The sequence below is a fragment of the Rattus norvegicus genome, chromosome 9 (assembly GCF_021556685.1).
Source record: "Rattus norvegicus strain SHRSP/BbbUtx chromosome 9, alternate assembly SHRSP_T2T, whole genome shotgun sequence".
Taxonomy (NCBI): domain Eukaryota; kingdom Metazoa; phylum Chordata; class Mammalia; order Rodentia; family Muridae; genus Rattus; species Rattus norvegicus.
Window position 1 is genome coordinate 123,447,501 of NC_141542.1, and position 14,802 is coordinate 123,462,302.

Consider the following 14,802-nt stretch of genomic DNA (forward strand, 5'->3'; position numbering starts at 1 on the left):
TCCTTGGGGGCTTTTGCCAACCAAGATGGCATAAAGTCTCATCTTCTGCCTTCCGGTCTCTCAGGGGCTGTGTACCTGACTTGCATTGCTCTCCCAGGTTTGCAGCCATTTATGTGCTGCAGTTTGAGGGTTGTGTTGAGGATCTTGAGTCTTTCGAGTTTTCAAGTCAAGTTAATAATGGAAATTCTTTTATTTACTTGTTAGGATTTCCCCCCTTCATGTGCCCTTTCGAGCACTTCCTATCACGGGATTCTGAGAGGGCTGAATTCTTTGCCTGGTGTTGGGTCTCGTGATTCTCCACTTTTGTTTGTAGAGCAGAGAACTAGAGCTGAGGCTTTGTGCTTACATCATGTGAGCCCCACTCTCTGGCCTTTTGTTTTCTGTGCTTGTCATTGTTTGCCTTCTTGCACACAGCCACTGGCTCTTGATTTCTGTGCCAAAGTTTGGTTTAACCCCTAACTCACCATCCAGGAGCTTCCTGCTGACTGCATCCATCTCTGGTTGGCCGCTTTGGGCTCTCCTTCGCTCAGAGGGACAAATCCTTGTTCTGGCCACACCTGACTTCAACATTTTTAGCCTCGATGCTCTGCTGCTGTTTCACTGCTGTTTTACAGAGACAGTTGTTTGTTTTTGTTCATGTGTGTATGTACATTTGTATACTGTATGTTTGTGGGTATTAACAGAGAGTGTCAGATTTCCTGAACTGAACTCAGGTCCTCGACAAGCAGTAAGTACTCTTTTATCCCCCTATTAAATAATTCATTTATTCACTTTACATCCTGCTCTCAGCCCCCTCCTCTTCTCCCAGTATCCTTCACACATCCTCCTCCCTCATTTCCCTCTCTCTCCTTTCAGAGTGTGGAAGCCCTCATGGGTATCACTCCAACCTGTTACATCAAGTCTCTGCAGGATGAGACTCATCCTCTCTCACTGAGGCCAAAACAAGGCAGCCCAGTTTGGGGAACAGGATCCACAGGCAGGCAACAGAGTCAGCCTCCACTCTGGTTGTTGAGGGACCTGGATAAAGCCCAAGTTGCACATCTGCTATATATGTGCAGGGGGCCTAGGTGCAGCCCCTGCTTGCTCTTTGGTTGATGGCTTGATCTCTGGAAGTATCCAATGGTCCAGGTTAGTTGATCCTGTTGGTCATTTTGTGGAGTCGCTATCCTTTTCAGGTCCCTCAGTTCTTACTCCAACTCTTCCATATGACTCCCTGAGCTCCAGCAAATGTTTGGCTGTGGTTATCTTCATCTATTTCTATCCACTGCTGTGTAGAGCATCTCAGACAGTTATGCTAGGCTCATGTCTCTAGTCATAACAGAGTATCATTCATAACAGTGTCAGGGATTGGCTCTTGCCCATGGGGTGGGTCTCAATTTAGGCCAGTCATTGATTATCCATTTCTGCCATCTTGTTCAATCTTTGTACCTGCACAACTTGTAGGTAGGACCAATTTTGGATCAAAACTTTTGTGGGTGGACTGGTGTCCTTATCCCTTTACTGGGAGTCCTGCCTTGCTACAGCAGGTGGCCACTTCAGGATCCATATCCTCCACTGCTAGGAGTTTCAGCTAGAGACACCATGATCAATTACCTAGAGACTTCCCGCCCCATCCCAGGTCTCTGGCATTCTAGGAGATGACCCCCACCCCCTCTGAAATTTTATTCCTTTCTCTCCTGCCCTCCCTACATCTCCTTCACCATCCACATCCCCTCTCCCACCTTGGTTCCTCCCTTCCTCCAAAGGGTAAATTTTATGTAAGAGTAAGTACTTTTAAGTTTTGTTTAAACTTGGATATTTGGGGAATAGAAAGTCATGCCCTTGCATGTGCTATCCCAGGCAAGTAGTACCATGTGTATCACCCTTCTGGAATTTTTGAGGAAGCATCCCTATGCTCCATAAAGTACCTCTGACTGTAGGGATGATAGCCTCTGAGCCTAACAGCAGACAAACATAGATATTGATTTAATCTGAAGAGCTGGAGATGTCAAGATGCTGTCTCAGTGAAGTCCTGATTTGTCCTTATAAGTAAAAAGGTCAGGAAAGTGTCTTCTGTGTGTGACTAAGAGCTCCCAATATGAGTAAAGGTATCTGATGATCAACTGAAATATCAAAAAGTACTTCCAGTTTTCCTACAGAATATGCTCTTTATATATTTACCTTTCTCACTTTTCGAAATGTAAAACGCTATTTATAACATTTTCCAATTTAAAGCCCACCAGCTTACCTTGGGTGGTAGAGATAGAAACAGTTCCACATCCACTGCGTGGCTCATCCTGGTCATCATTTGCCATTTCTTCCTTTTGAGAATGTGCTTTATAATTGTACATCACTCTTCACTGACTTCTAACAAGTTTTTTATTTCTTTAAAGCCAATCAAGAAGACTTTGGCTAATGTGCACAGTGGCTGGTGTGCTATTTTGGACTCCTTAGGAGTAGGCCATTATCAGTAGTAATCAGAATAATACAAAGAGTTTAGGTGCTGGGCCAAGAACATCAAATTACGTTCTGTTCAAAGAAATGTCCTGGGTTTTTTTGACTATGCCAAGTTTGAGACTTGGGTTTCAAAATGGGTATGTAGACCCTCTCTGTAAGTCTGTCTGTAAGTGTGCCTGAATGACCATCAAGTGACCATTACCTATATATCGTTCATCTTCTATATTTGATGCTATTTTATATTGATCCTTTTACTCTTTGGAATAAAATATTTGCATTCTTAGGTACCTTATATATTAGTGCTGTATTATTTCTAAGTTTATAGGGAATTCAATTTATTGTCAAATTTTTATTTTGAAAAACCTTGGTATAGAAGCATTTATTTTGTCCCTGACACATAATAAAAATTCAGACTTCCACATTTTATACAAATCAGGGCTACTGAGATAATTACCAGGGATTAGCAAGGCAGATCACCTTGTTTATAAGGGGAGATGTCAGTAGCAGATGATTTCTGTTTGACAAGCTGTGGGTGTTATTCACAATAGAAAGAAAAGCCAGCCTTGCCAAGGCTTATGTCTGGTGTAGTAATAATCTGCTGCTGAAGGCGTTCCATCTAAGCTGTTAATTTGCATAGATGTTCATAATATTACCTGGAGCTAGGGATGATGAATCATATTTACGTCTTAGCAAATGAATGAAATGATATTGAATTTACTAGGTAAGTGCCTGTCTTAAGAGCACACCTAACAGCAAATGGATGTGAGAAATGGGTTCCTTTGTTGTTTTGTTTTGGTGTGTGTGTGTGTGTGTGTGTGTGTGTGTGTGTGTGTGTGTGTGTGTTAAGGAAAAAGAGACAGGTGTTGAGTTTGAAATGATACTAGTCATCCAGGATTCTAGAAGGAGTAATATTTGCATCTGAGATTGGCATCTGTTGGAGTCAGGGCTATGAGGCATGTATTCAGTTAAAGCTAACAAAAACATACTCCAAGTCTTCTGTGAGCCAGGTATAATTTGGGTCATGAAAAACAAGGATGGGCAGATCACCATCCTTGCTATCAGGTTGCTTATAGCCTCATAAAGAAGGAAATAAAGAAAAAACTATCTCAAAGTATTACGTGCTGGGTTGAAGGTGTAAACACTAACCATGAAGTGTAGGCAAAGTGTGCAAGATCCATTTGCGACAGGAAGTAATCAAAGAAGGTTTTTTTGTTTCTGAAGGCTCTGAAGTCTCCTTAGTTGACTTAGGAAGGATGGGTCAGTAGTGGCAGATACAGAAGGCAATAATGTGGAGAGAAGGGGGGGGGTCCAGAGGATGAGGGTCAGCAGAAGATGGGACAAAGGAGGTGTACACTGTGTTGGGAAGAACTGTGAGATCATTACATTGAGGGTAAGATCAAATTAAAACGGGACAGTGCTCACATACGAGATGATAATTCAAGAAATGCTCACTGGATTCAAAGACAGCCAAACCTGGAAACTGAACTAAGGGAAGAAACAATAATGCATGCTAATCTGAGGCTCAGGCAAGGCCAGAGCTGCCACAAACCCCAAGCATGGCACAGTTTGAAAGGATGTGTTTTCTTCTGTGTGGGTCAAGTGCAGAGGGGAGCATGACAGTGTGTGCTGAGCACAGCTGGATCCCAGCCTCTTCCCACTGGCCTGCTGCTGTCTGGCAGTGTGCCGCATAAAAGCTGTGAGGGCAGATTTGGGAAGAGGAGATATGAGAGTTCTTGAGTAGGGAGGACCGAGTATGGCTGTTTGCTAAGTTTGTCAGAGATAAGTGAATTTGTCTCAGGACTGGCTGTTAAATCAATACCGTATGCCAGTTGTTAAATATCAGTAAGTATATTTCAGAATGGCACCTTCTGTAGTGCATGTGTATAGTACAGGAGCTTGTGTCTCAGACAGTTGCCTTTGCTAGGTAAAAAAAAAAAAAAAAAAAAAAAGGAAAAAAAATCTCAAGGCTCCTGAGATAACAACAATCCTCACATTGGCCATCTAAGTTTACAAATGAATGAATACATTTATCCTAAACAAGGCCAAACACAGCAATAACTATTTTCTTACATTCTGTGTAAGATATCACCCTTTCCATTATTATATTTATTATATTGTTCAGCAATTATAATTAAAGACAGTTATAGCAAATGTAACTGTATTTACATTAGTTGGATTCTTTGTTCTATAATAAAATGCCTGAAGCTAGACATGTTTTTCCCATTTATTTACTTATTTATTGATTTATTGATTTCTTTATTCACTCATTCACTTTACATGTCAATCACAGATCCCCTCTTCTCCCAGCCCCCCCCCCCCACGAAGCCCTTCCTCCCATCTCCCTTCTCCTTCTTTTCTGAGAAGGGAAAAATTCCCCCACCAGGTACCCATCCACCCCGGCTCATCAAATCACTGCAGGACTAGGCTCATCCTTTCCCACTGAGGTGAGACAAGGCAGCCCACTTAGAAGAACAGGATCCACAGGCAGGCAACAGTTAGGGACAGCCCCTGCTTCAGTTGCTGAGGTACCTACTTGGAAACCAAGCTGCACTTCTGCTACATATGTTTGGGAGGTGGGGGCCTAGGTTCAGCCCATGTATGTGCTTTGGTTGGTGATTCAGTCTCTGGGAACCTCTAAGGATCCAAGTTCATTGACTCTGTTGGTCTTCCTGTGGAATTTCTTTCCCCTCTGGTTTCTAAAGGCTTATGTGGATTACAGTTCTGGGGTTCAAGGGTATGGTGTGGCATCAGCTTGGCTTTAGAGGAGCTCTCAGGACAGGCAGCAACATAGTGTTGGGATGAGTCAGGGAGCTAGAGACCTCAGAGCAGGATGAAAACCCAGGGTGACCAGGCCTTTTCATGACAACAGCTCTCTAGAACTGTGGGACACCTGGAGGGCCATAGCTCAAGGGAACCTGCCAAGCTGTGTTTTTAAAGGCTTTCTACATATAAACTCTGAGGGATAAACTCAAGCTCTTTAGACCACAGTCGCATGCGATTTCTTTGCTCTTGTAATTGAGAAGGGGGAGAAGTCCCTCCAATGTTTAACACCGTGCCACTATTTTGCAGAAAACACTGCTAAGGAACTCTGAAGTGGAGATGAGACAGCCTAACAGGAAGAGGAAGCTCAGCATGGCGTCCACAGAGCACATGAATCAGGACGGACGCATGGTAAGACGTGTCAGCCTCGGGATCTGTCTTGCAGTCGCTGATTACTGCTGAAATGCACTGTAGTGACCTCACCGCAGTAACCATACCCGAGGGATGCTTCCAGACACTCAAAACTACCTGCTTGCTCATGGTCGAGTTTTAATCATGTTATTCTAGGGTCTAAGTGTTCTTAAAGTCTGGTATATTCTAAAAGGCGATCTTAATTTTCTTGCCTTGCTTTTGAACTGATACATTAAAATATAAAAAAATTATACGTTGTATCATATTGTTTTAACATTGTTTATTGTTTAGGTCAGGTTAAACATATCTGTCTACTCAAACTTTTTGGTTTTTGTTTCACATGCAAAACCATTCAATGTTAATGTGTGCATGTGTGCAGACAGCCAGAGGACAACTTTAGGTGTTTTTCCTTAGACACCACCCGCCTCCATATTTTGCTTGAGATAGTCTCTTAGTCACTTGTACTATTTCTGTGAAGAGACACCATGACCATGGCAACTCTTATAATGGAAAACCTTGAATTGGGGCTGGCTTACAGTTCAGAGGCTTAATCCAATGTTATCATGGAGGGAAGCATGGTGGTATGCAGGCAGGCATGTGCTGGACGTAGCTGAGAGTTCTACATCTGGATCCACAGGCAGCAAGGGGAGAGAGAGAGAGAAAGGCGGGGTGGGAGTGGGGGACAGAGACAGAGACAGACAGAGAAAGAGAGGCAGAGACAGAGAGAGACAAGACAGAGAGAGAGAGAGAGAGAGAGAGAGAGAGGGAGAGAGAGAGAGGGGAAGAGAGAGAGGGAGAGGGAGAGAGAAACAAACAGAGACAGAGACAGAAAGACAGACAGAGACAGACACAGAGACATAGACACAGAGAGAGACCTGGTTTGAGCATTTGAAATCCAAAGCCTATCCCAAGTGACACAGTTCCTGCAAGAAGGCCATCCCTCCTAATCTGTATCAAGTAGTACCATGCCTTAAAGACCAAGCATTTGAATTTGTGAGCCTATGTGGGGGACATTCTTATTCAAACCAACACAGACAGGATCTGTCATGAGTCTGGAATTTCACCAGGTAGGGTCAGCTAGCCGGCCAATGAGCTCCAGGTAACCTTTCCCACCATCCTCAGCACTGCCTTTGTATCATAGACAGCAGTCTCTGTGGGTTCTTGTGGTTTAAAGCAGGCAGTTTACCCACTGAGTCAGTCTCCTTTGTCCCATTGGCTGTCCTGTTGTGGTAAAACGTTCTCCAATCTTCAGAGCGTCCATTTTCTTTCCCCATAGAGACCCTATGTCTGAGGCTGCCTCAGAGCTTACTCCTAAGCAGGCAACTGATACCCAAACCCCAGGTGTCAGCTGCTATAACCACTCTCCCTCATTCCAGTCTTTCCAGGCTCAGGTAACCACTATTCTAATCTCAACTTCTTTGAAGGAGGCCTTTCTAGATCCCACATGTAAATACGGGCGCAGGGCACTGGCCCGTTTTGTTCCCGAGTTAATTAACACAGTGCATTTACAAAGATACAGGCAGAGTGGTGCAGTCCCAGGCCTGCCGCCACACCCACTCCCCACAGAGTGGACACGACCAAGAAAAGGAATGGAGATTATTGACACCCGAGGTTTTACCAGAGGTCTCCAGAGAAGCTCCACTAACAGGATGTCTGTCCATCCCTCCACCCATCTGTCTGTCTATCTCAAAACCCACGTAGACAATTGTTTTAAAGATTTGGCTCCTGCAAATCACTGTGATCACCAAATCAGAACTCTGTAGCACAGGCTGGAGGCCCAGGTAAGAGGTGATCCTGGAGGCCTGAGTCCCAGGTCTGACTGGGGACAGACTTCTTCTTTCTCAGTGGCTTCTACTTCCTCTCAGAGGCCCAGTCTTTTGGGCGAGACCGACCTGATCATTGGTCTAATTTGCTTTGCATCAGCATCTATTGATTTTTAATGTTAATCACACTTGAAAACACTTCACAGCAAAGTGTAGCCCCCTGGCAGGTACTACACAGTGTTTATCACTCTAGTCCTCTGGCCCAAGCCATCTCCTTGTGGTAACTTTATGCCCAGTGGAAACTTCAGGTAGGAGAGCATCCTGAAGCCCCCTGTGGTGGACGATTTGTTTTCATCACTGGCTGAGTTCTACCCACACACTTAAATTCTCTACATTTTGACCAGTTGTGAGTTTCTGCATAAATCACAACTTAATGCACAGAGAAGCTTCTCTGATTAGGTCCGAGTGCCAATCTAATCTATGAGCCATCTATGAGCAGAGAGATGTGAACATAGGTGAACACAGAGGGCAGAGTGACATTGTATGAATTTAGCAGAAGAATGGTTCACCTCCATGGCCTGTGAGCTCTCTAGCCACAGGTTGTTGATTGCATTTACAGTGCCAGCTATGCGTCTCTTCTGTGGGGTAGAAATACAACCAGAGAGCAGCTGGTTAAAATTCAAGCCACTATTGTACCTATGGATATATTTTACTATACCAGTCATCAGTGTTTACAGGGTAAGGGTTTTGATGACTTTTCCATCCCAGCAACCTATAGAGTATCCCTCAGTACTAGTCAGCAGGTAGTCAGCAGGAAGTTCTCTGGTCATGACTAAATTATTATCTTGGTGTCCTATGCCCAAAATGTGTGGTGTCATGAGGAGTGGAGTCTTTCTATCACTTCTGGTAGATAATCAATATCAATGACAGGAGCCTGTATTTTTGGGCAGGGGGTGTGGGTGTATTTCTGGGATAGTCCTAAGTCAGTCTGCCTTTCCTCGTCCCCCTCGTCGTCCTCCTCCTCCTCCTCATTCTCGTCCTCCACCTCCTCTTCTTTTCTTAAGATAAGATTTATCTGTGTAGCCCCCTAGTTGTCCCAGAACATGCTCTGTAGACCAGGCTAGCCTTGAGCTTAGAGATCCACCTGCCTCTGCCTCCTGAGTGCTAGGATTAAAGATGTGAGTCACCACCCTCAGGCTGGCACTGGGGTTTTCATTTGCTCATCTTCTATGCATTTGTAAGTAGAATTGTAAAGACATTTATTTGTATTTTCAAAAATGAGCATACAGTTAAAAAAGACAAATACAGATAGGCACTAAGGGAAGAAATGAGTTTTTCTACCAAACCCCTCATGCTTATTTTTATTATCAAACAATATAAAGTATTTCCTGAAATATGTCACTACTGCTCATAGTTTGCTGTGTCTCTGCAAGAAACATAAACAAAAGGGAAAGTTAAAACAACACATCTCTTATAGGTGTTTATGAACATATCACACACCCACAGTGCTTATCCTAAATGGACGAATAACTTACCTGCATTTAGAGCCTTGGGCTTGCTTTGCAACTATATCACCACCGCCCTATGTCCCTAGTGCTCTGTTTTTTTTTTTTTTTTTTTTTTTTTTTGGCAGTTACTATGCATAATTTGGAGATTCAGGTCTGTTTATTCTTTTTGGTGAGTGGTACATAGTGTTCATTTTGGGAATATGCCAAATATGCCATGATTAAAAAAAAAAGATTGAATACTCGTTTTCTTGGCTTTTTTCCCTCTTTTATTTTTATTTATTTTTTAGACGCTCACAAAGCTTTATGGTGGCATCTTCACACATTCGTGCCAACTGCTCTCTGATCTGATCCATCCTGCTGCAATACTACTTTACCCTGTGGTCCAGGGCACACAGTCTGTTTGCCCTCATTCCCCAACAGTTCCCTGTTCTGTTTTCATGTCAGCTATGTTCTGGGACCCTCACTTTCTCCCTCCATTAGGATGCTTTCCTTCCTTCTCATGAACCCCTTTCTAGTTTCAATGTATGAACACAGGCATGCACACATACATGCAAACCTGCGTGCACTCACACATGTACACACACATACAAATACACATGCACACACATGCACATACATATGCATACATGCACACACACGTGCACACTCGTGCGCACATGCACTCACACACATGCACACGTGCGTGCACACACACATGCACATACAGATGCACAAATGCACACACATATACACACTCATGCACACACATGAACAGACACATATGCACATACATGCACAGATGCATGCATGCATGTAAACACATATGAACACACATGCACACACATGCACACATGCATACACACATATGCACATAGATAATTTTAAACTTAGGTCATGCATGTGAATGAGAGTAGCATGGTATTGGTCTTTCCCTGTCTGGCTTGTTTTCCCTCTAGCAGTTTTAAAGAGTCTAGCTTATGTTTAAGATCTCTGATCGAATCTTAACTGACGGTTGTGCAGAATTTTAGCTAAGCATCTGGAGTCATTGGTGTATGTGGAAATCCAAACTTTCAAGCTGAGCAGATTTGTCTTCTTGTCCTCTGTTCCATTGGTGTACGGTCTGTCTCTGTGCCAGATATCATGTTGACTTTAATACGGTGGCTTTGTGATATAATTTGAGACCAGGTACTGTGAAATCACCATCATTGTTTTTTTTTTTTTTTAATAAGACTTGCCTTAGTCATTTAGTCTTTTCTGCTTCTATATGAAGTTTAGTTTTTTTCCTCTTGTTCAACAAAGGATGTCATTAGAATTTTGATGGGGATTGCATAATATGTTTAATTTCTTGATATTAATTCTGTCAATCCGAGATCAAAGGAGATCTTTTTATCACCTAGGGTCTTCTGCTTTCTTCTTTCGTGTCTTAGAAGTTTTATTGCAAAAGTCTTTTACTTTCTTTGTCAAGCTCATTGAAGCCTTTGTGAAAGGAATCCCCCTCCCCTGGATTCCTCTCTTGGCAAGTTTGTCACTGCTATGTTGAAAAGCTACTGACTTTTGTACATTGGTTTTGTACCTTCCCCCATTGCTCAAAGAGGTTTCATTTCTAAGTTTCCTGGAGAGGTCCGTAGAGTCCTTCAAGTGTAGCATGATGTCATCTGCAAATAAGGATAATGTGGCCTCTTTGTTTCCTTTGATTTTTTTCTTTTTATTCTAAGACTTTGAGGACTGTATTGAATAAAACTTGATAAGCAAGCATGCTCAGATGTGAGAGGAATGATCCCAGCCTAGATTTTCCTTATATAGCCTTTATAATGTCCAGGTCCATTTCTTCTATGCTAAGCTTTCTTTTCCTTCCTCCCTTTCCTTCCCTTTCTTCATCCTCCCTTCCTTCCATTTTGTTTTTTGAGACAGGGTTTTTCTGTGTAGCCCTCAGTGTCCTAGATCTCACTTTGTAGACCAGACTGGCCTCACACTCACAGGTCCAGCTGCCTTTGCCTCCCAAGTGCTGGGATTAAAGTCATGTACCATTATAACTGATCTTCTATTCCTGAGATTTCTTTTGTTTTAAAGCTGGACCTGGAAATTGTACCTAGGACCTTATCCTTATGGTCAAGCCAACTGCCACTGAGCTATAGCCTCATCCCATCTAGATTCTTCAGAGCTTGTATTATGAAGGACTGTTGAACTTTGTCAAATTCCTTTTCTGCTTGTCTTGAGATAAGCATGTGATTTCTGTCCTTAATCCCATCTATGTGGTGCACTACACTTACTATTTCTATATACTAAACCAACATTGGTAAAGTGACCTCAGTTGTGGTGTGTAAGCTATGTGGATTTTAATTTGTTCTTGAAGTCTGTTTATGAAAATTGCATTAGCCATTTTGTATCTACAGTCATTAAGATATTGCTCTGTGGTTACATTCTGTTGTAGTCTTAGCCACTGTTGTCATGTAGGAAATGCTTAACTGGATGAGTCTAGCAATGTTTCTTCCATTTTCATTTATTAAACAGTTAGAGGAGCATCAATATTAATCCTTATTTAGTCAGAATTAAAATTTAATAGTGTCTTGTTGATACCTCTATAGCAATAAAGTTTAATTCAGTTTTTATTGGTACTACAATGCTTCTATTAGCATAAACATTTGAATTATTACCATATGTTTCCATATATTTATATAATCTGGTTTGAATGAATCTATTCCCTCCAACATTCCTTCCTCTGAGCTTATCCTTTAGCCTCCCTCCACTTTTCCCTTGTTTTCAGGCAACAGGAGTCTCAGATTCCTGCATAGAAATAAGGAGCCTGCGAGAGTAAAGGATGCAGGCCCCCTGAGGATGGGTGGAGTTGGTGGTGCATGTCTGGAGTCTCAAAATTGAGAGGAGGGACTGTCAGGTAGGCACAGGATGTGTAGTTTGCCACCAGCAGGGAACAGACATGTGGTAGCAAACATGTGAATAGCTTTATAAATAAAAAAGATAGTTTTGCTGGGTATAGCAATCTAGTTTGGCAGTTACTTACTTCCAATGATCAGCAGGTATCATTACACATTGTCCTGTGTTTCTGATAACCAACAGGATGTTATTTTGTTGTTTGCCTCTGTGCATCAATGTGGTTTTTCCTTATTCCTTTTAATATTTTCCCACTGTCCTGTGTTTGTAACATTTTTATTATGGCGCAGACATGTTGTCCTTTGTTCATGTCCATTTGAGGTTCTAAATGCCTCTCATGTTTCTGTGTCTGTTTCTTTCTCAGGATTTGGGAAAATTTCTATTCTAAGTTGCCTGAATAAATTATCTTTGCCCTTCGTATATGTCTGAGCTCCTTGTTCTAGTCTGACGACTCTTAGATGTGGTCCTTGATTGCTTGGCACATTTATGGGACGTTAAGGTCATGTTCACTTGCTTTCCCCTATTCATGTCAGTGCTTCTTCAGCCACACCCTCCATTCTTGATGCACTTTCTTCTCCTTTCTTGGCTCTATCGGTGATACCTTACTCTGGGATTCTGTAATTAGATTCATTAAGGTTTCATTTCCAGTATTTCTGGTTTTCTTTTCAAAGTCTCAATCTGCTTGCTGATTTTTTTTTTGAACTTTTAAAATCCACATCTGACATTTACTTATTTCAGTGTCTCTGAGTTAATTAGGTAAGGAGCCATTATCTTCTGAAGGACAACGTTGCTTTGACCTTTTGTAATTTGTATTGCAATGTGCACATTTTTTTTCTTTATTGGTCAGGTGTTTCTTCTCTTTTGTAGGGAACATTATCTTATTTTTATTTTTTACTCTTTTGAGATTATAATATAATTACAACATTTCTTTCAATCTCTCTCTCTAAGACCCTCTCATATCTCTCCTTGCTTTCTCAAACTCATTGCCTTATTTTTATTAATTGTTAATTCACACACACACACACACACACACACACATACAAACACACAATCTGTTTAGTCTGTTGGTGCTACTTGCACATATGATTTTGGAACTGCCATTTCATACTGGATAACCATTTAGGTGCTCGTTTCTGTAAAGACTGTTTCTTTCACTTTTGGCATTCCTTAGTTGCCTGTAGTTCTTTGTGTGGGGCTGAGGCCTTGTGGGCTCTTCCCCATTGTGATACTTTGTATATCCTTGGCCCAGGGAGTAGCATTATTATGAGATGTGACCTTGTTGAGTAGGTTTTTCAGTGTTGGAAGTGGGCCTTCATACCCTTATCCTAGATGCTTAGAAGCCAGTCTCCTAGCAGCCTTCAGATGAAGATGTAGGACTCTCAGCTCCTGCTGCACCATGCCTGCCTAGATGCTGGCCTGTGCCCACATTGATGATGATGGACTGAACCTCTGAACCTGTAAGTCAGCCCCAATTAAATGTTGTCTTTATAAGAGTTGCCTTGGTCATGGTGTCTGTTCACAGCAGTAAAACCCTAACTCAGACACCCATCCACTTAGGCATCTCTAGTAGTGCCATTCTTATTGAGCTCATTTTGTGCAGTCATATTGGTGAGATTTTATGGGTGTAACTTCTAATATTCTGGGAGGTACAGTGTCAGCAAACTCCCTGATCTTATGGCTCTTACAATCTATCCACACCCTCTTCTGCAATATTCTCTGAGCCTTAGGTTCAAGAGTGTTTTGTGGATATATCCAGAAGGACTGGGCTCTTTTGATTGATTTTGGTTTTCTGTAGTGGTACCGGTATATCTGGTACAAAGCAAAGTCTCCTTGATAAGAGTTGAAAACTACACTTATCTTTGGATGTAAGGACAAATGTTTATAGATTACTATTTTTTATTAGTTATTTATTCATTCATTTTATATACTGATTGCTGGCCCTCTTATTCTGATCCACCTATAGTCCCTCTCCCATTTTCTCCCCCCTCTTCTGCTGTGAGAGGGTGAAGGACCTCCCTGGGTATCACCACATTCTGGTACATCAAGTCTCTGCAGGACTAGGTACATCCCCTCCCAGTGAGGCCAGACAAGGCAACCAGGTTAAGGGAATGAGATCAACAAGCAGGAAACAGATTCAGAAACATCTCATACTTCACTTGTTGTGGGACTCACATGAAGACCAAGCTGTGCATCTCCTACATATGTGCAGGGGTCTGGAGGCTAGGTGCAGCCAATGCTCACTCTTTGGTTGGTGACTCAGTCTCTGGGATTCCTCAGTGGTCCAGGTTAGTTGGCTTTGTTGGTTTTCCTGTGGAGTCTCTGTTCTCTTCGGGTCCCTTAATCTTTTTCCCTAACTCTTCCATAAGACTCCCTCTGCTTTATCTAATGTTTGTCTGTGGCTATCTGCATCTGCTTCAGTCAGCTGGTGGGTAGAGCCTTCCTAGGACATTTATGCGAGGCACCTGTCTATAAGTATAACAGAGTATCACCAATAGTGTCAGGAATTAGCTCTTGCCTATGGGATGGCTCTCAAGTTAGGCCAGTTATTGATTGACCATTCCCTCAGTCTCCACTCCATTTTTTTCTCTGCATTTCTTGTAAGCAGAACACATTCTGTGTCAAAAGTTTTTGTAGGTGGGTTGGTGTCCTATCCTTCCACATGCTTAGAGAGTACTGATACGGACTTGGATTGCTTAGTAAATTAGCATTTGAAGGTTCTCCTCAAACACCCATGATTAGACTGAGTAGTTAGCAAGGCTTTCAGTACCAGGCATAGTTTGCCTCTTGTTGAGCCAATCTTAAGTCCAATTAGAGGGCAGTTGGTTACTACCAAGTTATGTGTGCCATACTACTGTACCTTTAGGCTTAACTTGACATCCTAGTTGTTGATGTGGTTCATAAGTATCAGAGTTAGGTAGGACTGTTGGTTGCCCACCTTTTTGGGGAACTTTTGGTACAAAGTACCTTGGTACCATGAAAGTTAGTTTTTAGGGAAGAGGCATTCAGGTAAGTTCTTTAGCCCCAGGGCCCCTGAAGTGCATGGTACCTTCAACAAC

The 14,802-nt window shown here is 42.3% G+C and overlaps 1 protein-coding gene across 3 annotated transcripts in view; it reads left to right on the forward strand.

Moving 5' to 3' along the window:
* The window catches only part of L3mbtl4 (L3MBTL histone methyl-lysine binding protein 4), a 533,749-nt gene that overhangs the window by 154,453 nt on the left and 364,494 nt on the right, over positions 1 to 14,802 (forward strand). For all 3 annotated transcript variants that reach the window (XM_087564391.1, XM_087564392.1, NM_001433416.1), the window contains 1 exon segment: positions 5,506 to 5,607. In XM_087564391.1, the coding sequence (XP_087420517.1) occupies positions 5,536 to 5,607 (72 nt within the window). In that variant the 5' untranslated portion in view covers positions 5,506 to 5,535.